The sequence below is a fragment of the Lethenteron reissneri genome, chromosome 63 (assembly GCF_015708825.2).
Source record: "Lethenteron reissneri isolate LAM-NWPU_2019-01 chromosome 63, ASM1570882v1, whole genome shotgun sequence".
Lineage (NCBI taxonomy): Eukaryota > Metazoa > Chordata > Hyperoartia > Petromyzontiformes > Petromyzontidae > Lethenteron > Lethenteron reissneri.
The window spans coordinates 3,026,613-3,050,766 of record NC_083841.1 but is presented as its reverse complement, the minus strand read 5'-3'; the positions used below and the strand labels follow the sequence as shown (position 1 = coordinate 3,050,766).

The following is a 24,154-nucleotide window of genomic DNA, read 5'->3' as shown; positions in this document are numbered from 1 at the left end:
TTACGACGGGCGGCAAGGTACGCTACCGCTTGACCGCGTCACCGGCCCCAAGCTCATCCCAGACACCAAAAAGGGGGGCCCTACCGCCCCCCCCAACTTCCTTATTCGAGCAGCATGAGCCCTCCATCGACTTTAGCATGACGACAAATCGGACGCACGGCGTGACGAAAAGTTACTCGCACGAACCAAGACGCTCTCAACCGCTCCGGAATGATTCTCGCGGGCGAAATAAACCGTTTGCGTCAGCGCTCGAATTTAAAACGACGGCGACGCGACGCTCGCTGCCCACTCGCCTTGTAGTCCATCTGCTCGGAGCAGTTGAACACGTAGACCATGATTCCCAGGGCCCGGCCCAAGTCCTTGGTGGTCTCAGTCTTGCCGGTGCCGGCCGGCCCCGCTGGCGCTCCGCTCATGGTCAAGTGTAGCGACTGGGTCAGCGTGATGTAGCACCTTTGACAGCGAGGTAGGGGGGAGGGGGTCGGGGGGTCACACGCAGAGGCAAAAGGGGACGTTTGTTTACTCGGGTAGAAAACCTCACCGAGTCTCAAGACTCGTTTGTCAGGTGGGTCCTGCCAAGATTTTTCAAGTCATTTGCAGGTCATATTTCAAACGTCGGTTACATTGAATCTATTTCTTTTTGCCGGTGAGTCGTACCTGTCGGTGAGCTGTGCGATGACTAGACACTGGTGATTCATACCGATCGGTGAGCTGTGCGATGGCTTGTTGCCGGTGAGTCGTACCGGTCGGTGAGCTGTGCGATGACTAGACACTGGTGATTCATACCGATCGGTGAGCTGTGCGATGGCTTGTTGCCGGTGAGTCGTACCGGTCGGTGAGCGGTGTGATGACGAGGCGAGGCGTGTTGCCCAGGTACTCATAGGAGTAGAGGAACTGCGCGTCGCAGATGTTGGCGTAGCAGTGCTTCCTCTCGTCGTCCCAGCGGTGACGCAGCTGCGACAGCCAAATGAACGCCTGCGAGTTCTCCACCTGCGCACACCGCACAAAGACCCACCCTCCCCGCCAAGTGCTGTTAGCGAGCGAGGGGGGGTGGCTGGCCAGCACCACGCCCGGCCGCCTTTGTCTCCCCAGTGGTGATGTTTACACACACTGCACCAGACACTCGTTTGAGGCCCAGTCGACCTAGAGGAGGTCCAAGACCGGTTAAGAAAATCGTCACCGGTGTTGGCCGTGAGCGGGAGTCGAACTCGGGTCGCCGGGTTCGTAGCGTAGTGCGCTAACCTCTACACCACCGCTCCACACGCCACACACACATGGAATTAGCATAAAAATGATAAATGCAATCGCTTAAAATATTCAGCTTTAATGAATCGATGATGTATTCCTCTTCTTACATAGCGGCTGCAGGGGGTCAAACTTGTGATCATGGGCATCAAAGTGGCCATACCCTGCCTTATGGTCAGGGTACAATGGCAGCACAGCAAGTGGGTTTATTTCCGCCTGTACGGGGTTCAGCGTTCGCACCCCCCCCCCGTCCGTCCGTTCACAAACACTCACGGGGATATAGGACCACAGAGCTTGGGCAGGAGGAGGGAGGAGGAGGGAGGAGGAGGAGGAGGAGGGAGGAAGAGGAGGAGGGGCAGGAGGGAGGAGGAGGGGGGAAGAGGAGGAGGACGAGGAGGAGGAAGGGGAGGAGGAGGAGGAGGGAGGAGGAGGAGGAGGAGGAGGAGGAGGAGGGAGGAGGAGGGAGGAGGGGGGGAGGAGGAGCGGGGAGGAGGAGGGGGGAGGAGGATGAGGAGGAGGAAGAAGAAAAAGAAGGCATCCCCGACCTTCTGCGCGATCATCTTGGTGACGACGTCGCGTGCGTGCACATCGATGGTGCAGATGGTCATGATCTTCTGGCGGTCCCCGGGCGTCAGCTGCCCGATGAGCATGGAGATGAGGGTGTTGAGCTGCGCCACCTGCTTCTTGAAGTACTCCTTGAGCGCGCCCTCGTAGCCCTCCTCTAGGCGAGCAAACGAGATGCCCACCTCTGTCGTCCACCAGATCTGTGTGCACGTGAGGGCCACCTGGCCCGGCGGAGACAACGCACGGGCAGAACCAACGCGTCGGACACCAACGCGTCTCACCCGCATCAGAAGTCACAGCGTCTCACCCGCATCAGAAGGAAGTCACTGCATCTCACCTGCATCAGAAGGAAGTCACTGCTTCTCACCTGCATCAGAAGAAAGTCACAGCATCTCACCTGCATCAGAAGGAAGTCACTGAGTCTTACCTGGATCAGAAGAAAGTCACAGCATCTCACCTGCATCAGAAGGAAGTCACTGCTTCTCACCTGCATCAGAAGGAAGTCACAGTGTCTCACCTGGATCAGAGGGAAGTCACTGTTTCTCACCTGGATCAGAAGCAAGTCACTGCATCTCACCTGGATCAGAAGAAAGTGACTGAGTCTCACCTGCATCAGAAGGAAGTCACTGCATCTCACCTGCATCAGAAGGAAGTCACTGTTTCTCACCTGGGCCGGATAATCGAAGAGCCACTGTTCTCTTGGCTTCTCCTCGTAAGCCACCACTGCCTCCATCATCTCGTTTCGCACCGTGTCTCTCATGCTGTCCAGCAGCCTGTTCAGCCAGACCTCCACCTGCAGGAAGACAGTCCCACGGCACTTTTTTAATAGGCCTGCTAAGCTGAATCGGCCTGCTTAGCCAGGAAAACCTCAGGATGGTCCTGCAGATTTTCCACAGTCGATGGAACGATGCTGTTAATCCCAATCGGGTGGTTTGCAGATACTGGTCCTACAATTTGGATTTTTGACATACACCAGATATGAAAACTCATTTTTTGTGTTTAGGAATTTGTCTTTCCACCGCACCTCCGATTAGAAGTTGGCTACGTACAGTGCGAAAGAAGTTCAACATTCATACATACATAGTTACATTTTGCTAGCCATCGAACAAAGACGATCGCTCAATCGCGCGCGTTCAGAAGCGCTTCTGCAGCCACCTGGCACGCCCTTCCTTCCGATACTAGGAAGCCAATGGAGAAGTGCATTTTTCAATTATCTAGATTGAAAACGAATTTCTTTAAAATGGATTTTTTGTGTTTAGTTTGTTGTCTTTCACCCGCACACTCGGGATAGCACGGTTGGCTACGTACAGCGCGAAAGAAGTTCAACATAGATACGTACGGTTACATTGTGCGGTTTTTATTTGAGCTATAGGAGGAAACCCACGTAGAGCAGGGGGAGAACAAGCAAACTGCATACACGAGAAAGGTAGTTAAATTTTGATTTAAAGCTTTCGTGAATGCAGGGATTCATATTCATGGTTATTTCGGTAAAGTCACGTAGAAGGGAAATAATAAAATAATATAAATATAAAAAACAATTATTTTCACCATTGGAACCTCATTTGCCAGTAAAAATATGATAATTGGTTTTTTACCCTTCTATCTGGCAACAAAACTGACACCTTTTTACAAGGAGTCATGTTTGCATAGACCACAATACCTGCAGTCATAATGCAAACAAGGACAGTGCACATTATCAGAGTTATGTTTTTTGTTTGCATTATGACTGCAGGTATTGTGGTCTATGCAAACATGACTCCTTGTAAAAAGGTGTCAGTTTTGTTGCCAGAAAGAAGGATAAAAAAACAATTATCAACAATTATCTTATTTTATTATTTCCCTTCTACGTGACTTTACCGAAAGAACCATGAATACAAGAAAGGTAACCGAGCCGGGAATGGAACCCAGGCCCCTTGTCGCCGCGAGGTGCGAGCGTGTCGTACCGGGCCGCTGCAGTCGCACGGCGCATTGAAGGCCACGAACTCTCCCTCCTTGCTGTACATGCCGAGCCCGATCTTCGTCTCCGTGTCGCCTGGGCCCTTCTCGAACTCCATCTTGGCCATGTTGTCAAAGAGCTTCGACAGGTGGCGCTGGACCTGCGGTGGTCGGTTGCATTCGTGCGCGCGGGGTTCATCGCAGTCACAATAGATCCAAAGCACTTTTGGAATTTGCCCGCTATTCGTTCTCGTAAGCCCGGCGCTATCGGCACGAAGGTAGGTGCCGGGGTTTTTTCACAGACACAGTCCTGCGGCGGTTTCATAGTGCAGGGACTCCCTCTACTTACGAATATTCGACTTACGAACTTTCAGAGATACAAACAAGCCTGTCCTGTACGTCCAGTTGCCTGTTTGGACCGAGAGTCGAATGTTCAACCGCCGCGCAATAGATGGCGGTTGTGGTTTCTAAATATACAGAACGTGAAGAACCAGCGGCATCTACATCTACAGAACGTGAAAATCAAATGACATCTACATCTACAGAACGTGAAGAACCAGTGGCGTCTACACATGCAGAACGTGAAGAACCAGTGGCATCTACATCTGCAGAACATGAAGAACCAGTGGCATCTACATCTACAGAGCATGAAAATCAAATGGCATCTACATCTACAGAACGTGAAGAACCAGTGGCATCTACATCTGCAGAACATGAAGAACCAGTGGCATCTACATCTGCAGAACGTGAAGAACCAGTGGCATCTACATCTACAGAATGTGAAGAACCAGTGGCATCTACACATGCAGAATGTGAAGAACCATTGGCATCTACACATGCAGAACGTAAAGAACCAGTGGCATCTACATCTGCAGAACATGAAGAACCAGTGGCATCTACATCGGCAGAACGTGAAGAACCAGTGGCGTCTATATCTGCAGAACACGAAGAACCAGTGGCATCTACATCTAAAGAACATGAAAAACAAATGGCATCTACATCTGCAGAACGTGAAAAACCAGTGGCATTTACATCTGTAGAACACGAAGAACCAGTGGCGTCTACATCTACAGGAGATTATATAACTTTTAAAGCCATTCCCCCGTGTTTAGTGTACACGCCGTACAACATGTTTCGAATCGAAGGGAATAAAGTTGGACTTACGAACAAATCGCGTTACGAACAGACCGCTGGAACCTAACTCGTTCGTAAGTAGAGGGGACCCTTACGGAAAAATGTTACTGCTGGGTGTCATCCCGCTTGAGTGATTATATTATTTAAATTTGTAGCGTGACGGCCGGCACAGAATATTGCCTGGCTCTTTGTCGAATTGACGTCCAATGGGAAGCAAACGGAGCGTATCGCATGGGTAATACCACATGCTGCAGCAATAACCAGGGCGGCCTAACGGATTCGAATCATGAACCTCAAGCGGTGAACGTGCCACCGCTGGACCATTTTAGCCAACGTCGTACAAAATTCATCATCAACACCATAGGCCCCTGGTTCCAGCCGGTCGGCCTTACGAACTTAAGATCTACTCCAGTGACCGACAGACTGACTCGCGTAGAGACAAACTAACTTCCAGGCGAAATTGCCTCTTGCCAACAACATCTGGTAAAGCAGCGGCGTTCGTTCAACAAGCCTCGCCCTGCTGATGAGACCCAGAGGCCTGAAACCGGCGCAGAGTTTGCTCGCTTTCGACAAACGCCGCTGAACAATATCGGCACGGTGGACTAAAAATCGCATTTGACTCATGATTATCATTTATACGTGGGTCGGCTACGGAGGTCTGCTGGGTTCTCCCACCAGCTGAGGGTTGGTGCCGTTGGAGAGAATGTCCAAGAGGTCGGCCGACGAGATGAAGTAGAAGCGAGGGAAGGCGAGGCGCTTGGTGTCCAGGTACTCGGCCAGGGCCTTCTCGCACAGCGCCAGCCTGCGGTCAAAGCCACGGCAAACGAGACGAGCGAGCGCGATCGCCCGCCCCCCCACGATTCGTCGTCAACAACTCGGCCTCGCGATCGGACCGTGGCCGTGGTGCGAGGACGGACGACAACCGAGCTGAACGTCGGCGATCTGAGTGCGACGCCGCTGCAGCGAACGACGATGCTGCGGGGCCTGGCCCGGCGATAAAGTTACGTTCTGTTCCCCTATGAAGTGGCGGTAGTAGTTGCGCTCCTGAAGAACACCGCGTCGTGGAAAAATCGCGTTGTAACGGATAATATACAATGTGGAGTAAAGCATAGTCGGCGATAACGCGCGAGATGCGTACTCAGCAGAGGTCGCAACCGGGTACCCGATAACCGTACCCTACCCGATACCCGGCTACCCGTACCCGGCCGGGTATGGGTACGGGTAGCCGTTTGCGACCCTGGTGCGGCCGGGTACGGGTACGGGTAGGCCGTGAGTCACTGGTGAGTAACCGTTTGTCACTCATTTCCCAACGTCTTGTCTCTTCTCACAATTCAAGTTCCTAGAATCAACCCACCCGCGCCTGCAACATGGCTTCATCCCAGAGGTCGCAATCAGGTACCCGATACCCATACCCTACCCGTACCCGGCCGGGTACGGGTAGGGTACGGGTAGGGTACGGGTACCCGTTTGCGACCCTGGTGCGGCCGGGTACGGGTACGGGTAAGGAATCAAAACCCGTTTGCGACCTCTGTTGGTAACGCAGCGCGCTGACCGCTACACTACCTCCACAATCACATGCACGCGCACGCACCTGCCCTGAATGTCCTCCAGCTGTTCATACAGCCCCGGCTTGTTGGTGGCTTCCACCACGTTGGGGGTCTTCTCTGTGTCGTACGCCCGCTCGCGGAAGTCCGCGTCGATCCCCTCAAAGCGCTTGCTGTCCTGCGATCGGGGGCCGGAGAGAGATTCAGTTGAGTGGAACCGCGTCGCTGCGAAGGCGCGGCGATCCGCGGACGAGGAGCTGGAGCCGGGACTGCTCTGAACTCCGGCATTACACGCCCTCTCCCCGTATCAACTTACCACGAAGATCCCCCGTATAGACTTTAACAGACTCTTGGGGCAAGTGCTGTTAGCGAGCACCTATGAAAGGCCGGCACAGCACACGAGGGGGTGGGCGGCCAGCACCACGCCCGGCCGCCTTTGTCTCACCTAGTGGCGACGTTTAAACGTCGCACCAGGTACTCATTTGAGACTGAGTCGACCTACGGGAGGCCCAGGACCGGTTCAGATATTCGTCACTGGCGTTGGCCGTGAGCGGGAATCGAACTCGGGTCGCCAGGTTCGTTAGCGCTAACCGCTACACTACCGCTCCCCAACACACACAGACACACTGACACACAGACACACAGACACACTGACACACAGACACACTGACACACTGACACACAGAGGCACAGACACACTGACACACAGACATACAGACACACACACAGACACACTGACACACACACAGACACACACTGACACACAGACACACTGACACACACACAGACACACACTGACACACAGACACACTGACACACACACAGACACACATAGCCACACAGCCACACAGACACACTGACACACAGACACACTGACACACTGAGACACAGACACATAGACACACAGACACACTGACACACTGAGACACAGACACACAGACAGACACACAGACACACTGACACACACTGACACACAGAAACACAGACACACAGACACACAGACACACAGACACACACGCGAGCGAGTTCCCTACAGACACCACCAAACCCCACCACGCGCACACGCAACAAGCGCACACCTCGGGCAGCTGCGAGCGGATGTCCTCGGAGCCGATGAAGATGCTCTCGAGGTGGGACCACGTGCGCTGCACCTCCAGCCAGATGGAGATGACCGAGTCGGCCGTGGAGAGGCGCCGCTGCCAGCTCGACACCTCCTCCAGGAAGAACGCCACGTACTTGGACGTCATCAAGTTCTGCAGCTGCACCTGCGGGGCGAGAAAGGAATGGCGGGGGCAGGCGGAGGAGGAGGCGTGTGGGCGGTCGCGCCACGGCCTTCGTTTCGGTCCGAGCGGTGCCTTCCTGAGCTTTGGAGAAACTCGACGCTTGTCCGTTTCGAAAGTTGACGCCGGCGATAATGCGGATGAACTCAAAACGTCGACGCGTAGAGCTTTCGCAGCCGAAATTGATTTGACTTTTTTTTGTGGGCGAGGACACGTAACGGTCGGACCGAATCTGTGTCATTGTGAAGCCTCCAACACCCGATAAACCGAATTATTTTATTTTCATACTCTTTGGTTCTTTCGGTAAAGTCACGTAGGTGAAAATAATAAAAAAATAATGAAAACTGAATGAAATCACGACGTTTCGGGCGCAACACAAGCGTCCTTCATCAGGTGGAGGCCACCGCGGCGAAAACAATCGCTGAAGTATGCCAAAGAGATGGCTGTAACAAGGGATTATTTTATTTTCAGCTCACCGCTAAGTTTATGGATGACCCTCCCCAACCGAATCTACGAGTTTCCCCCCCCCCCCCCCGCACATTGAGGATCAACGTCACACAATCAGAATATTTACTTTTCCTGCAGGAATCCGACGACCTGTAAAGCTCTTCTTTACGCATGCCCAGTAGGGGTGGGTAAGAACGTTGGAACAAACGGTACAAAAACGCGATAGGAGTGCTACAAATGTCAATAAGCCACTTCGTTGAGCTATCATTTGTGGCCACGTCGCTTCTGAGAAGGAAGCTAATAGCTCAGAAAGCCTTTCCTGGTAAAAATAAAAAATAGTTTATTTTTATTTTTATGTACGTTATCTTTTTACTGGTAGGAACCTCCTGGTTACACCAGCCCACAGGGGATTATTGTGTCCGTCCGTCGTGCAGGGAAGGGCTGGGTGGGGAGGGAGGGGCTGGGTGGGGAGGGGAGGAGAGGGTGGGGAGGGGAGGGGCTGGGTGGGGAGGGTGGGGAGGGGCTGGGTGGGTGAGGGTGGGGAGGGTGGGGCTGGGTGGGGAGGGTGGGGAGGGGCTGGGTGGGGTTGGTGGGGCTGAGTGGGGGGTGGGAGGGGTGGGGCTGGGTGGGGAGGGGCTGGTCACCTCGTGGTGCCCTTATAAAACTCAACGTTTAACCTACTCACGCCGGCTTGTGCTCGTCCTCACAGTCGGGCATATTTGCGGAATACACCACGCCGCCGTTGACCCTGGCTATTGACCGAGCAACCCAACGTTCCTACCAGCTCCCTCCGCAGGAATGTGTTATTTTTCATAATTTGCTCACCTTTCCTACACTTTCCACTCCTATCGTGTTTTATATTGTTCGTTGTAGCCTTCTGACCCTGTGCCCCGACTGGACACCTGCTTGAAAGCTCATCAGATTCCTCCTTGCAGTATAAATAAAGACTCTTGATTCCGTTTAGCAATCGGCTGCGACGTTCCGCTTGCGACTGTCCCACGCATCACCCAGCCAAGGTGGACAGCCCGGAATTTAATTCCCACTTCCTTAGGAATGCTTGATACAGTCCCAAGCGAATTGCCACGTACCTAGCCACTACAATTCGTCGCAAGGATTGTTCCCCCTGGGCTGAAACAACAATAAGTGGTGCATTAATTACCAGTTAATTGTTCCATAATTACTCCCTATTTGCTCGTTAATTTCTCGTTCATTTGTCCATAATCACTCCCTAATTATCTGTTAATTGCTCCCTAATTGCTCATTAATTGCTCGTTCATCAATAGTTAATTGCTCGTTAATCGCTCGTTAATTGCTTGTACACGTTTGTGCCTGGCTGTGTCGGGTGGTGATGGAGGCCTTCCGTGTCCAGAGTCGGCAAGTAGCGGTCAAGGCCACGCCAAACAACCACCGCATTGAATGCTACGACTCTGGATCATGATTTAAAAACATAACTGACTCTATAGTCATGTTTACAATGACTCGTCTGTACTGCCCGTGCCGTGTTCACCGTCTGTACTGCCCGTGCAGTGTTCACCATCTGTACTGCCCGTGCCGCGTTTACCGTCTGTACTGCCTGTGCCGTGTTTACCATCTGTACTGCCCGTCCCGTGTTCACCATCTGTACTACCCGTGCCGTATTTACCATCCGCTCTTCGGAAACCGTGTGAGCGAAGACGATTCGTGAAGCCGTCGATAAACACCAAAGGGCGATCGATCGATCGCACGAACGCTCCTCCCCCCCCTCCCCCACCCACCTGGTTCTCCTCCAGCGTCTCGATGAGCTCCTCGTCGGAGCGCAGCAGCGGCACGGCGGTGCGCGGGTGCGGCTCGTAGCCGAAGCTCATCTGTCCCCAGGTGGAGCGCAGCTCACGGAGCACCTTCTCCATGCCCATCTCCTTCACTGCCTTGTCCACAATGGAGCGCACCTCGTCCTCAAACGAGTGCAGGTTCAGCTGCAGCAGGTCGGCCAGCGTGGTGTCTTCGTCCATCGAGAAGCGCACGCCCGTCGCCTGGGGGCCGCGCGACGCGCGGGGGGGGGCGACATGGGCGAAGAAGTTACACGCGGGAGAACGATACGGGTGGGATGGGTAAAAGTAAAAGGCAAATGAGATGTGACAGCACGTGACAAATTAAAGTAAACAATTTATTTTTTATTTTACCAGGTAAGGCCCACTGAGCTATGCAGCTCTTTTTCAGAAGCGACCTGGCCATCACAATTGATAGCTCAACGAAGTGGAGAGAAAAAACCGGAGCACCCGGAGAAAAATCCATGGGACCACGGGGAGGGAAAACACGCAAACTCCAAATATACAGCAGCAGGCATCAGCATCGGGATTGAACCCACGACCTCCTGTATACCAGGCGAGGTAGTTAACATCTCATAGCCACCGTGATGATGAGAGCCAGAGAGAGAAAAACACGCAAACTCCAAATATACAGCAGGCGTCAGCATCGGGATTGAACCCACGACCTCCTGTATACCAGGCGAGGTAATTAACAATATGAATGTACCAGCAAACTGTGCGGTAGTTCTCAACCTTTCTGCCAGTGCCCGCCCCCCCCCGACAATCGTGCGTCCGTCTTACGAGCGCGCGTACGCGCGTGCACGCGTGTGCTTGCGTACGTTGAAAATCCTTTCACCCCGTACGTAGCCGAGTGCCCAGCCGCACCCACCTGCATGAGCTGCTGCCAGTGCCGCTCGCGAATCGCTGGGTTCTGCAGCTCGGCGACGGCTCGCAGCGACGTCATCATGTTCTTCACCTCCGAGTCGAGGCCCGAGAAGGCGTCCCACGCGCGCGTCTCCTTGTCGAGCGCACGGAGGTCGCGCGCGAACCGCTTGCACTCGGCGTCCATCGCGTCCACGTCCAGCTGCCGCCACCTGGTGTCGCGCCAGTCGCCCACGCTGGAGCGCACCAGCGCCGTCACGTCCCACAGCTCCCGGAGGGCGCGAGCCTCGCGGCGGCACTGCCGCAGCTGCCGCGCGTCCGGCACGGCCACCTCGAAGAGGCCGGCCGACTCGGCCAGGCTGGCCAGCGACGCCTCCATGGAGGACAGGTCGCGGTTCCAGGTGTCCAGCAGCGGATAGGGCTTGGCGCAGTCATAGCTGTGGGTGGGTGGGCAGGGATTTGAGGGTCGCGGCTTGGCTCGGCGCGACGCGGCGGAACCAAGTTTGCGTTTCGCGTGCCCGACAGCGCTCAATCTCCGACTCGGAAGTAACGCGGTGGCAAGATGTTAACTCCCTCGCCAGGTATACAAGAAGTCGTTGGTTCGATCCTGGCCATGAACGACTGCTGTATATTTGGAGGTTGCATGTTTTGCCCAGTAGGGTCGTGTGGATTTTTTCTCTGGGTCCTCCGGTTTTTGGTTCCACATTTAGAATCGTTTAGAGTATTTGTCCTCTTCTTGGTTCTTTCGGTAAAGTCACGTAGAAGGGAAATAACAAAATAATAAAAATCATTTTATACTTTTTTTTTATAATTTTTCTTATTTTATTAGTTCCCTCCTACGTGACTTTACCAAAAGAACCAAGAAGATGAATCCCTGCAGTCACGAAAGCTTTAAATCGAAAAGTATTTGGCCTCCGCTATAAATGTCCATGCTGTGACGAGCCGCTTAGTTGAGCTATCATTTGTGACGGCCAGGTCGCACTCGGTGGGCCTCTCTTTTAGCCCCGCCCCCCCCCTCCCAATACGTTCCATTCATTGGCTACCACATTCTGATAAGCTCCTCCCCCCTCCTCCCCCTTAACTTGTATTTAAGAACTTGCATCTTGGAATCCCTGCCTCACTTGATGCAGCAAATCCAGGCTGTGACGGCCCCACCTGATGACGGAGACTTGTGTTGCCTCCGAAACGTCGTGATTTTTATCATTTTATTTTTATTAATTTTAATTTCCCTTTTTGTACCTACGTGACTTTACCGAAAAAATAACAGTATACTTACCCAGTATAATAAAAAGTTTTAGTACGAAGAATCCCCCCAACCCCCGGGCCCCCCCCGGACCCCCCCCCCCCGGGCCCCCCCCGGGCCCCCCTCCCCCTCCATCGCTCACCAGAACGGCGCCTTCGCTCGGAAGCGCTCGCGGAAGCGGTGCTGCTCCACGTCGAAGGCGGCGCACTTCCTGCGCAGCACGGCCACCTCGGCGGCCTGCAGCGGCGCCACCTGCTGCTTCATGGCCACCGCGCCCTTCTTCAGGTTCGTCCACTTCTCCGGCAGCTCCTGCGGCCGACGCGCGGTACGCACACACACGCAGAGGGAGGGAGACACAGAGAGAGCGGTGGGGAAGTGGTCGTTGTTAGTGGCTGCGGAAACTTGCAGGGCAGCCTGGGGCACCTCAGCCGAAGTGCCGCCCCTCTGTCGCCTACCAATTGATCTCCTCGGTGGCCGAGGACTGCACTCCGGACTCATCTGGGAGCGAGCTCCTAAAACAAAAACTGCCAGATGCACAACTATATAACGCAACGCGCATCCGTCACCGGGAACAGAAAACCGCTGGGTGCACAATGAACCCTATTTCTCATTCTGACGACGTACGTGTACGTGCACGTACGTCATCAGTTTTTTATTCTGATTCCGTTCCGATGACACACGCGTGCGTCGTCGCAAAAGTACGTCGACGAATTTGTACAACGTCGGAACGGAATCGAACGAAAAACTAAAGTACGATAACTTTATTGGTACCGAGGCTCCCACAAGGCCATGCGTGAGGGCGTGGGGGCACAAATTTGCGCCAGCTATCATAGAGCGCGGTCGTGTCGCTACAGTTCTCTGCGGTGAGCATAAGGTCTTTAAAAACAACGACGCCACTACGCTGAACCGCTCGCACGTTCCCAGATTCAGAGGACAGTCTCAGAAAGGGAAACGTTAAGCGCCACACCACGGCCACGGGTCTCTCGGCGCTGATATTGCCGTTATTGACGCTCTGACCCCTAGGCCCCGACTGGACACCTGTGAGAAAGAGCTTCATAGCTCACCGGATTCCTCACGCGGTCTAAATAAATATTCCGCTTCCGATACCTCGAGCTGCCTGTAGACGTCGTCCGGAAGCTCTTGGTCGTACGACTTGAGGAGCTCGATGGTCTCCTTGAGCGGCTCGAACATTGCGTCCGTGCTCGCCTGCCGCTCCTTGACGGCCATCAGGTGGCCCATGACGTCCACCAAGGCGTGGTAGTCGCCCTCCTTTATCTTCTGGCCCAGGCCCTCCTCCTTCTCCTGCACAAACTGCTCCAGGCCAAGGAGGCTGCGATGAGAAGGGGGGGGGGGGGGAGTAGGCAGCGTTCGAGAACCCAGTCTCGTTCCGGTTGGCCGGTCCAACCCCGGATTCCAACGCAGGTTCTCCCGCACCGCCGATTAGCGCGGTGTCGGCTATGTACGGTGAAAAACAAGTTCAACATACGTACTGGAGAAGCCACTGGGCTTGTGCACTTTTATATCTAGATTTAAAACGAATTTCTTTCGAACTGCTTTTTGGTACACACACACACATCGCCGCTACCACCACCACCGCGGCCGCCGCCAAACTCAAGGCCACCCGGGGGAGTCACAGCCAAGCGACGTCTCCACCCACCTGTTGGTGACGTGGTCGACCAGGTGCTGCTTGAACATGAGGCTCCAGCGCTTGATGATGTTGAGCAGCGACGCCTTGAAGGGGCGCGCGTCCACGCGCAGCCACCCCTCCGCCGTGGTGGACGGCTCGAGCCGCGACGCCTCCTCGTGCAGCCGCTCGTAGCTGTCCACCTGCTCGCGGAACTGCGCTAGCGTCGGGGGCTGCTCCATCACGCCCGCCGCGTGCCCCTCGTCGTCATCCGCCGCTCTGCCGCGCGAGTGGCGGGGGGCGGGGAAGAGGGGGGGGGGCGCCACGGCGGCAACAATTGCTCGTCATCGTCGTCATCGCGTAGTGTTTCTACCGTGCCGCCTCCCATGCAAGATGTCAGTCTGGTGTCTCGAGACGTGGGTTCCAACCGGATCTCTCGCAGGGCAGCGGCCCACGGAAGCGGATGACAACAGAGCTACCTCCGAAGTCCCTTCAAGTGACCTTTGGTTGGTCCGCACACAGCGGAGGGCCGAGTGTTTAAACGTCAAGAGGTGACACAATATTGTTACACGCGCAGGTCCACGCACCGCCGTACGTGGACCTGCGCCCGAATCGTCGCTCCCGTCGCGCCTGGCCGGGCGACGGTCGCCCCGGCGCGTAAACGATCCTACCCGCCCGCCGCCAAAACCCTCGTCGACTCACGTGTGTGCCGTGGCGAGCATCTCCACCTCCTCGGGGGTGAGCGCGTGGCCGTAGAGCAGGAACTGGCGCAGGTATTCGTGCCGGTCGTCGGCCCAGAGGTGCGCGTACGTCGCCAGCGTCGAGCGGTACTCCAGGCAGCGGGCCGCCGCGGTGCGCACGCGCCGCATCAGCTCGTCCCGCATGTCGGCCAGGTCGACCATGTCCTCCATGTCCGCCTGTCGACGACAAAGGCGGAGGCCCCCCCCCCCCTCATCGTTAACCGGGGCAGCGGCGAGGGTTGGTGGATCGCCGCACGAGGGTCGTGAAACTCCCTTCCCCGCGCGGGTGGGCGTCGAGGAGGCGCCAGGAGAAGGCGGTACGGCCAAAAGTGTGGACGCCCAACTTCTGTCCGTACGTCATAGAGCGTTTCCCCCTCGCACGTGTGCGTTTTCTCCGGGTGAGCCGGTTTCCTCCCACATCTTAATAATACAGGACAGCAGAGCTTGGGTGGGCAATCGTTGGCACCTGCTCACTGCATGGCTGCCTTCTCGCTTGCTTACGCTTCCTTTGCGTCGCTCTCTCTCTTCAAGAGCAAGCGAACACTGTGCTGAGCTTAGCAAGAGGAAACAAACAGATAAAGGCACAGCACCGCAATTACCCGCTCAAGCCCCTGGTACCGGAAGGGTCTTGAGCGCTGCGTGCGCGAAGCGGGGGCCGAACGTCGGTGACCGCGGCGGGGGAGGGGGGTGGGGGGAAAGGGGGACACGTCTTTGGCACGACGCCCCACGCCGCTCGCACCTGGTAGTGCGGGAAGCTGCTGTGCGCGGCGAGGCGCGGCACCAGCGACGAGACGCGGTACACGTCGTTCACCAGCGCCTCCACCAGGTCCGCGAGGCCGTCCCCGCTGTCCTGCTCGTCCAACGACGGGCTGAACACCAGCTCGGGCGCCACCAGCTCCAGCCGCACTTTGAAGAGCGGAGCTCCGCACGTCCGAGCATCTGCGCGACAACGTTTACAAGTGGCAATGTTTACAAAAGGGTCTATCCGCCCACCGCCACGTGGTGATGCTACATCGTCGTGCAATATATTGGGCACCACGGTGGTGAGATGTTAACTACACTCTTAGTTCTTTCGGTAAAGTCACGTAGGTAAAAAATGTAATAAAAAATTATAAAATAAAACAATGAAAATCACGACGTTTCGGAGGCAACACAAGTCTCTGTCATCAGGTGGGACCGTCACAGCCAGATTAGCTGCATCAAGCCTTGATGCAGCTAATCTACGTGACTTTACCGAAAGAACTAAGAGTATGAATCCTTGCAGTCACGAAAGCTTCAAATCGAGATGTTAACTACCTCATAATAAACGTTCTTGGGTTAGATCGCGTTATTTATAAATGTGTCATAACCCTCCACCACCCAACACGGCCAATCAGCAAAAAAGTGTCACGTTGAAAAAAGACAAATAGTTCACTACTTTAAACCCAAAAATGTTTATTATGAATAATATTGGTCGCGAAAGCCTACGTGTTAAACCGTTAACTACCTCGCCTGGTATACAGGAGATCATGGGTTTTATCCCGACCCTGTCGCCTGCTGCTGTATATTTGGAGTTTGCGTGTCTTTCTCTCTCTCCCCCCGTGGTCGCGTGGATTTTCTCCGGGTCCTCCGGTTTTTCCCTCCACATTTAGAATCAACATCACACGTTTAGAGTATCTGGCTGCTATAAATTTCCACGTGACAAGCCACTTCGTTGAGCTATCGCTCGAGGCCAGCTCTGCGGGCCTTAACTGTTAAGTTGAAACAATAGTTGAATAGCTTCAGTCTCTCTCACCCATGTTCTCGATGAGGAACTTGAGCGAGCACTCGATGGCCGTGAAGAACCCATCCACCACCATCTCGTCCACGTACTCCACGTACGCCTGCCACTCCTCCGAGCTCGCGTCCGCTTGCAGCAGCTCCAGGTTCTCCTGAGAGACAGCGGCCCCCGCGGGCACGACGGCCGGGCAGCGGGAGGGCACCGTTAAACCCGTGTGTCCCGGTGGCGGGCGTCGCTCGCTCTACATCGGCTTTTAGCGGCGCGCTCCGCAGGACTCCACGGGAGGTGGGAAAATCGCCGGCCTAATTCGCGGCCTTTAATCGCAGCGCTTAGCCCACGGAGAAAATTCCACATTCCCATGGCCGTTGACTTCGCCCAAGGAGGAATCCGTTTCATCGGCCTCCGTGGAACGAACGGCACGATTTGAATTTGCGGCCCTCCCAGTTTTCGAATCACTTTCTCCAAGCCCAAATAAATGACCGCATGTAGCGAAATGCTGAATTAATGCGTTGAGTATTGTTATCTGCCTCGCCTGGTGTGCAGGAGGAGTTTGTGTGTCTCTCTCTCTCTCCTCTTGGTCACGTGGATTTTTCTACGGGTTTTTCCCTCCACATTTAGAATCGTCGTGCATTCGAGAGTATTTTTTACCGCTGTAAATTTCCACGTGACAATAAGCCACTTCGTTGAGCTATCATTCGTGATGGCCAGGACGCTTGTGAAAACGAGCTCTCTATATACACACAATAGAACCCCTCTTAACGACGGTAATTGGCTCCACGAAACCGGTCGTTTAGTGATTTGGTCGTTAAGCGAGAAGAGGAAATACACGTCAAAGGCTTAATTCGTTCCGATAGCATCAAAAGTTACACTTTATCAACCAAAAAATAAACTTCATATTTAAACAATAGATATGAATACATAAAGATACAAACAACATTATAAGCACATAAAATTAAAAGAAACATAGTTAATCAATGCATCAATTAATATTTACTGTACCTACAACAGCCGGTTGTTAACAGGGCAATGGTCGGTAAGCAAAGACGTTGGGCTCTATGGAGGCACGACACCACTATACACTACATTATACACTACGCTATACACTACACTACTATACACTACCCTATGCACTACTATACACTACACTATATACTACATTATACACTACACTAAACACTACACTACTATACACTACACTACTTTACACTATACTATACACTACTATACACTACACTATCCACTACTATACACTACACTATACACCAGAGGTGTGGACTCGAGTCATGTGACTTGGACTCGAGTCAGACTCGAGTCATGAATTTGATGACTTCAGACTCGACTTGGACTTGCATAACAATGACTTTGTCCCACCTCTGAGATGTGGACTCGAGTCATGTGACTTGGACTCGAGTCAGACTCGAGTCATGAATTTGATGACTTCAGACTCGACTTGGACTTGCATAACAATGACTTTGTCCCACCTCTGCTATACACTACATTATACACTACACTATACACTACACTACTATACACGACGCTACTATACACTACACTACTATACACTAAACTATCCACTACTATACACTACATCACTATACACGACACTACTATACACTACGCTACTATACACTGCCTCTATGGAGGCCTGTTGTTAAGCGATCAGTCGTTAACAGCGGTGGTAGATAACAGGGGTTTTGCTGATTAGCTCAGCGGGGCCTTACAGGGTAAAATACAACAACAAAAATCTGCACTTTAGTTTCGGTTAACCCGCGTACCTTGAGGAGCTCGTGAATCTTGTGGCCCGAGTCCCGCAGCGACTGGTACCGTTTCTCCAGCCGCTCCTTGCGATCGTCCAGATTGAGGAGCGTCTCCCTCTTGCCTTCCTTGCGCTCGAAAACGGGCGACACCCAGGCCTTCATGAGGCCGCAAGCCACCTCCACGTTCTCCTTGGCCTTCTGCGTGCGACTCTCCAGGCCCTTGACGAGGTCGCGCGTCGTCTGGATGTACTCCCACACGCCTGGCAGCGCGTGGACACGTAGCAACAGGAGCGGCGTCAGTTTGATCACGGGTGGCCGAAACCGTGATTTAAAATACAGACTATTTCCCCTACCTATACAGTCTACATAACCTCGTGCCACGGCAGCTCTCTCGCCTTCTTCAGCAGTTGTTTATTGATGCAGTTGTCCCACCTGATGACGATTGCTTGCGTTGCGATCGAAACGTCGTGATTTGTTTCATTTTATTTCCAACTACGTGACTTTACCGAAAGAACCAAAGAGTTATTCTTTGGTTCTTTCGGTTAAGTCACGTCTAAATATAAAATAATAAATGAATTTTAATTTTTTAATTTATTATTTTATCTTTAGACGTGACTTAACCGAAAGAACCAAAGAATAATTCCTGCAGTCACGAAAGCTCCATAATTAAGATAGAACCAAAGAGTATAAACAAAATTTGTTTTTTACTATTTCTGTTTCACAAGGTAAGGCCCACTGAGCTATGTAGCTCTTTTTCAGAAGCCACCTGCCCGCAAATGATGGCCCCAACAAAGTGGTCTATCACGTGAAACTTTAATAGCAGGCAAATACTCTCAACGTATCTTTCCAAATGTGGAGGGGAAAAACCGGTGGAACCGTAGAATAATCCACACGACCACGGGGAGAGAGAATAAGCAAACTCCAAATATGGAGCAGGCGTCAGGGTTGGGATAGAACCCACGATCCCCAGGCGAGGTAGTTAACATCTCGCCACCGCGGCTCGCGTGAACACCTGCGTCACACAGCCACCCCTACTCGCCGCACCTTCACTCTTCCAGCAGAGCGTGCCCTCTGCCAGCTCCAACTTGTCATCCACCTCCTGGAGCTGCCCGGCCACGAGGGGCAGCTCCACCTCCAGCACGGAGCGCAGCACCTTGTTGTACCAGCCGACCGTCAGCTCCAGGCTCTCCACGCACCTGCACCCCGAGCGTCCCAACGTGGCAGAGTAAAGGTGCGGCCCTGCAAGTGCTTGCGCACACAGCTGCTGGAGGAAGGACCTCCACTAAGGCAAGCCACGAGAGAGGCTTGCTGGAGGGTGTTTTGACCTCCTCTTCCACGTTGACCAGACATCCCAACGGAAGAATATGTGGCAGTTACCCACACGTTACCCCACCACACGCGGCCAACTGCGGTGCATCCGTGTATCCTAATGGATGGAAAGAGGTGGGGGTTGTTTCATGAACTCGCTAATTTCTTCAAACGTCACACCGGGAGATCAAAGTGGAAACCCCTGGATTGCAAGTGGCAGAACCTCCTGAAAACTGGACCATGTGCGCCGGTGAGGCTTTTCCGGGTTAATATAATTGGCATCATTATTTCCTCGAGGTAACTTTTATCCTCTAGCGCTGCCCCAAATATCTGCAAATTGATCCGCGAATCGATGCGCCCACCGATCACCACGACCGCTCTACAGCTAACCAGCCTGGCCGCTCAGCCGTAGATCGAGCGGCTCATAGTCAGAAGGTCGCCAGTTCATCGTCCCTCCAAAATGAGTCCCGCTCTGTGGGGAGGTGAACAGTGGTTGTCCTGTGGGTAGACTCACCCTACCACAGGAATGTGGAATTGCCACCACTGGTTCTGAGACGGGCACCGCCTCCATACTTATTTGACTTTTTGTTGACTATTCGATGCTGTTGCAGGGAGCGGTAGTGCAGCAGTTAGAGCGCTGCACGAAGAACCTGGCAAACCCAAATTCAATTTCCAGCTCACGGCCACCACAAGTCACGATTATCTGAACCGTTCCTGACTCTCCCGTTAGGTAGACTCAGCCTCAAATGAGTACCTCGTGCAGTGTGTAAACATCGCCACTCGGGAGACAAAGGCGGCCGGGCATGATGCTGCTAACCACACATCCCACTCGCGTGCCGTGCCGGCCTTCATAGGTGCCACTCGCGGACAACACTTTCCCCAACAGTCTGATAAGGCTACACGGGGGATCTTTCTCTTTGCTGTCGCTGGACAGGCATCGGGCCGCAACTCACCGCCGCAAATCCTCCCGCCCCGCGTACAGTCTCTGCGCCTCCTCCGGCACGGACTTGAGTCCGCCAAAATCTTGCTCCCCTGCCAAACTACCACCGACGCTGCCAGCGCTGCCACCGCCACTGCCGCCGCCACCGCCACGGGCCAACAACTCCAGGTACCGCACCTCCCGCAGCACGGCCACCAGCTGTGGAGGCACACAGTTTCAGTTTTTCAGTTTCAGTTATTTGGAATAACCCTGTAAGCCATTCGGCTCTTGATTCGGGTGCAACCGCAACAAACAATAAAATGTAATGTACGCAATTAAATCTTCCAAAAAAAGCACCATTTGTTTATGCTGCGGAATGGAGGCAGGGCCTCAACAACACTCTGCGAGGGGCGGCGACGCGACCCCAGCGGTCGCGTGCCTGCCGTCCTGTCGGTAGGAGCTCGCGGGTTCGAGCCCAAGCGGCCGCCCTGGTTAACGACAAAGTACCCCGCACCGCCTGCTTCGAAGTGGAAGACACCAGCTCGGAACGAGCCATAATTTGCCGAATGTGATCAATGATTACCTAAAAGATCACTTAATCGGGCAAAGCCACATGGCAACATTGCTCCCTACTTGCCAATTCATTCCCGCAGCTGCGTTCGCCTTGTACTGCGCAGGGACGGCTGACACTGAGGGTCCCCCCCCCCCCACTCACAAAACAGAGGCTCCCTTAATGGCCTGGCGTGGCAGTTCGATCGCTTGTTTGCTAAAAAAATTTTCAATCATGCTGGTGTGGGATCACATGCCTGAGGGTTGAAGTTGACCGATATGAGGCGAGTCTCAGGGTCCCGGCAGATGAGCGGCTGGGACAGGTTGAATTCCGACCTCTCGCCCACGGACTGGGCCCACTCGGCAAAGAGACGCTCCTTGTACCTGAGTTGCGCACGCGCCGACAGACACCGTCGGCTCGAAACTCCTTCGGCTCAACAGCTGCACGGCGGGGGGCGCACCGTGTCGACATCGGAAGGGCAATGGGAATCGAGTGAGGCTCGCTCAGTTTCGAGATTTTCGCCGATGGCAGGCCCGAAGGCGGGGAAAGAAAAAAAACGCAAGGCAGCAAACAGCACCGTTGAAGGTGTAAATCGTTTTGACTGAGCAACAGAGACGATGGGAGAGGGAATTCAAAAAGGGGAGAAGTGGAATGGAAGAAGCAGAAAGAGAAGTCAGGGTGACCTACAGGGTGGCGGCCGTGGTGGTCGTGGTGGTGGCGGTGGTGGTGGCGGTGGCGTTGGTGGTGGTGGTTGAACACAGAGTGGACGAGGTGAAATGGTCAATTCTAGATTTGAAGTTTTCATGACTGCAAGGATTCATACTGTTTGGTTTTTTCGGTAAAGTCACGTAGGTAAAAAATTTAAATAAATTAAATCAAATTTTGCTGTGACGGTTCCACCTGATGACGGAGGCTTGTGTTGCCTCCGAAACGTCGTGATTTAATTTAGTTGTTTTCATTTTATTATTTTTATTTTTCACCGACGTGACTTTAACCGACAGAACCAAAGAGCATGGATCCTTGCAGTCACGAAAATTTCAAATCTAGAAATAAGCCAATTCACGGAGCTGTATAATTTGTGGCCAGTTTCACTTCTCAAGTAGAAAAGAAAGTTTATAGTTGAGTAATCTGAACACACGGCCATTCCTCCCGGTTTGTTCTCCACCTCCCCTGCCAAGGCACAAAAAAATTAACCCGGAAAAACAAAGTTTTTCACTATAAATCCTTTATATGCGTGTTCAATGGGCCACAACCCAGCCCACATTGGTCTTTGAAACGGGCGGCTAGAGTCCTCTCGTCCTCTGGCTTGAGATGGCTGCCACCTATGGGTCAGATGATTGCCTGCCACCATTAAGCAATTGGTAATTAAATGTAATTTTTTTTTACCTAAAAAGTGTAAAATTTTGGAATTTTTTTTTCACGAAAAGAAATTGTCACGCACAACGAGTCTGTGTGCAAAATGTCAGCTCGATTGGCGCAAGCAAGCAAGCAAGTGAACTTAATATAAAGGATTTAAAAAGGGGTCCGCCTCGGCCGTTGACGCCCATTTCACCTCTCACCTATTGAGCAGCTCGATCATCTCCTCGTACTTCTGCATCATGCTGTGCGCCTCGACCGTCTCCATGCACCTGCACCGGCACCGGCGTAACGGGGCACAAGGCAGCGAGCCGCAAGTCAGACTTGCATCCAGCGACGGGGGGGTGGGGGGTTGGGGGGGTGGGGGGGTGGGGGGGGGACCAGCTGTCCAGAGTGCCACCGGTTCGATTCCATCTCAGAATTTTTCAAAATATTTTTTTTTTCAGAATATTCGTTTATACTGGAGGAATCTGGTGAGCCATGACGCTCTTTTTCAAAAGACGTCCAGCAGTTTCACAGATGTCCAGTAGATTCCATACCCTGGTGCGGCACTTGATACGATGGGGGGGGGGGGGGGGGTGGAAGCATCTTTCTTATAACCCACCCCCCCCCACCCACCCCATCGCAGCGCTACCTCTGTCCATCCAGCGGTAGAAATGGGCTAACCACCGTCAGCCAGTTGGCAAGTTACGTGTGGTGGGGTAAAGTGTGGGTAACTCCCACCTCCCTCGAAGTCATTTGGCCAGCGCAGCAGAACGAGTGGGTCACACACCCTCTAGAGTTCCCTCGCAGTGGACGCCCGTCCATCAGCAGTGGCGTGATCAAGCAATTGCAGGGCTGCACCTTTACCTTTATACCCAAGCGTGATGATCTCCTGCTAATAAACAACCTAAGACTTTAAAAAGCGCATTTCTGCAAGGCACTTGACGCGCTGAAATGGGTACACCCACGGTTAGCCGATTTGTAGGCCACGTGTGTGGTGGGGCTAAATGGACAGAGGCAACCGCCACGCACATCTCTTTCTCTCTCTCCCCGTGGTCACGTGGATTTTTCGCCGGGTCCCTTGGTTTTTCCCTCTATATTTAGAATGAACGTGCTTTTAGATTATTCGGCTGCCATACATTTCCACGTGATGATAAGCCACTTCGATTAGCTATCATTTGTGAGAGCTATACGGCTCAGCGGGCCTTACCTGGTAAAATAAAAAAAATAGTTTACAACTTTCGTTTATCTTCTTGGTTCTTTCGGTAAAGTCACGTAGAAGGGAATAAAATACATTTATCATGTTTTCTTTTTATTATTTTATTATTTCCCTTCTACGTGACTTTACCGAAAGAACCAAGAAGATGAATCCCTGCAGTCACGAAAGCTTTAAATCGAAAGTTTTCATTTAGGCGGTGAACTGGAGCAGAGGGTGACGTACCGGTGGGAGAAGTGCTTGAAATTCCTGTAGGGAACCTCGATCCTCCCTTCCAGCAGCTGGGCCCAACGCAGGCCTCCCGCCACGTAGGGCATGTTCTTACTGACGGGCGGCCGGCCTGCGGGTGCAACGTCGGAGGGGTTCATTCGATCGCGTTTCGTTTCGCGAGGGCCACGCTACAATATAATAGAAGTCAACGTTTTTTTAATATATGTCTGAGTGTGTGTGTGCACAGTTCCGAGGAATATAAAGGCCCCGAGCTGTAAGCGCGCTGCCCTACGAACCCGGGTTCCATTCCCGCTCACGGCCAACACCAAGTGACGATTATCTGAACCAGTCCTGGGCCTTCCCTAGGTCGACTCAGCCTAAAATTAGTACCTGGTGCAGTGCGCAAACATCGCCACCGTGGAGACAAAGGCGGCCTGGCGTGGTGCTGGTCACCCACGCGCTCGTGTGCCGTGCCGGCTTTCATAGGTGCTGCCACTCGCGAACAGCACTTGCCCCAACCGTCTGTTCAAGGCTATACGGGGATCTTTGTCTTTGTCTTGAGGTGTTTTAAATACTTTACACAACTCCTATTCACTCCAGCCCTCTCTCTCTCTGTGCTGTGAGGAAGGGCCACTGTTATTCACGAGTGTGTTGATTTCATTTCTAATTGAAGGAAAA

The 24,154-nt window shown here is 53.3% G+C and overlaps 1 protein-coding gene across 1 annotated transcript in view; it reads right to left on the bottom strand.

The window, feature by feature from the left end:
• The window catches only part of DNAH9 (dynein axonemal heavy chain 9), a 97,566-nt gene that overhangs the window by 56,659 nt on the left and 16,753 nt on the right, over positions 1–24,154 (bottom strand). Inside the window, exons 11-32 of the mRNA XM_061577056.1 lie at positions 23,492–23,606; positions 22,272–22,340; positions 20,969–21,095; positions 20,197–20,381; positions 18,980–19,131; positions 17,954–18,195; positions 16,194–16,329; positions 15,159–15,358; positions 14,382–14,596; positions 13,713–13,958; positions 13,163–13,385; positions 12,198–12,364; positions 10,820–11,249; positions 9,901–10,155; positions 7,499–7,684; positions 6,467–6,597; positions 5,551–5,677; positions 3,750–3,902; positions 2,474–2,599; positions 1,788–2,027; positions 827–987; positions 294–450 (exon numbers count right to left, since the gene is read on the bottom strand). Coding sequence (XP_061433040.1) covers positions 294–450; positions 827–987; positions 1,788–2,027; positions 2,474–2,599; positions 3,750–3,902; positions 5,551–5,677; positions 6,467–6,597; positions 7,499–7,684; positions 9,901–10,155; positions 10,820–11,249; positions 12,198–12,364; positions 13,163–13,385; positions 13,713–13,958; positions 14,382–14,596; positions 15,159–15,358; positions 16,194–16,329; positions 17,954–18,195; positions 18,980–19,131; positions 20,197–20,381; positions 20,969–21,095; positions 22,272–22,340; positions 23,492–23,606 — 4,043 coding nt within the window. The remainder of the gene's footprint in view (positions 1–293; positions 451–826; positions 988–1,787; positions 2,028–2,473; positions 2,600–3,749; positions 3,903–5,550; positions 5,678–6,466; positions 6,598–7,498; positions 7,685–9,900; positions 10,156–10,819; positions 11,250–12,197; positions 12,365–13,162; positions 13,386–13,712; positions 13,959–14,381; positions 14,597–15,158; positions 15,359–16,193; positions 16,330–17,953; positions 18,196–18,979; positions 19,132–20,196; positions 20,382–20,968; positions 21,096–22,271; positions 22,341–23,491; positions 23,607–24,154) is intronic.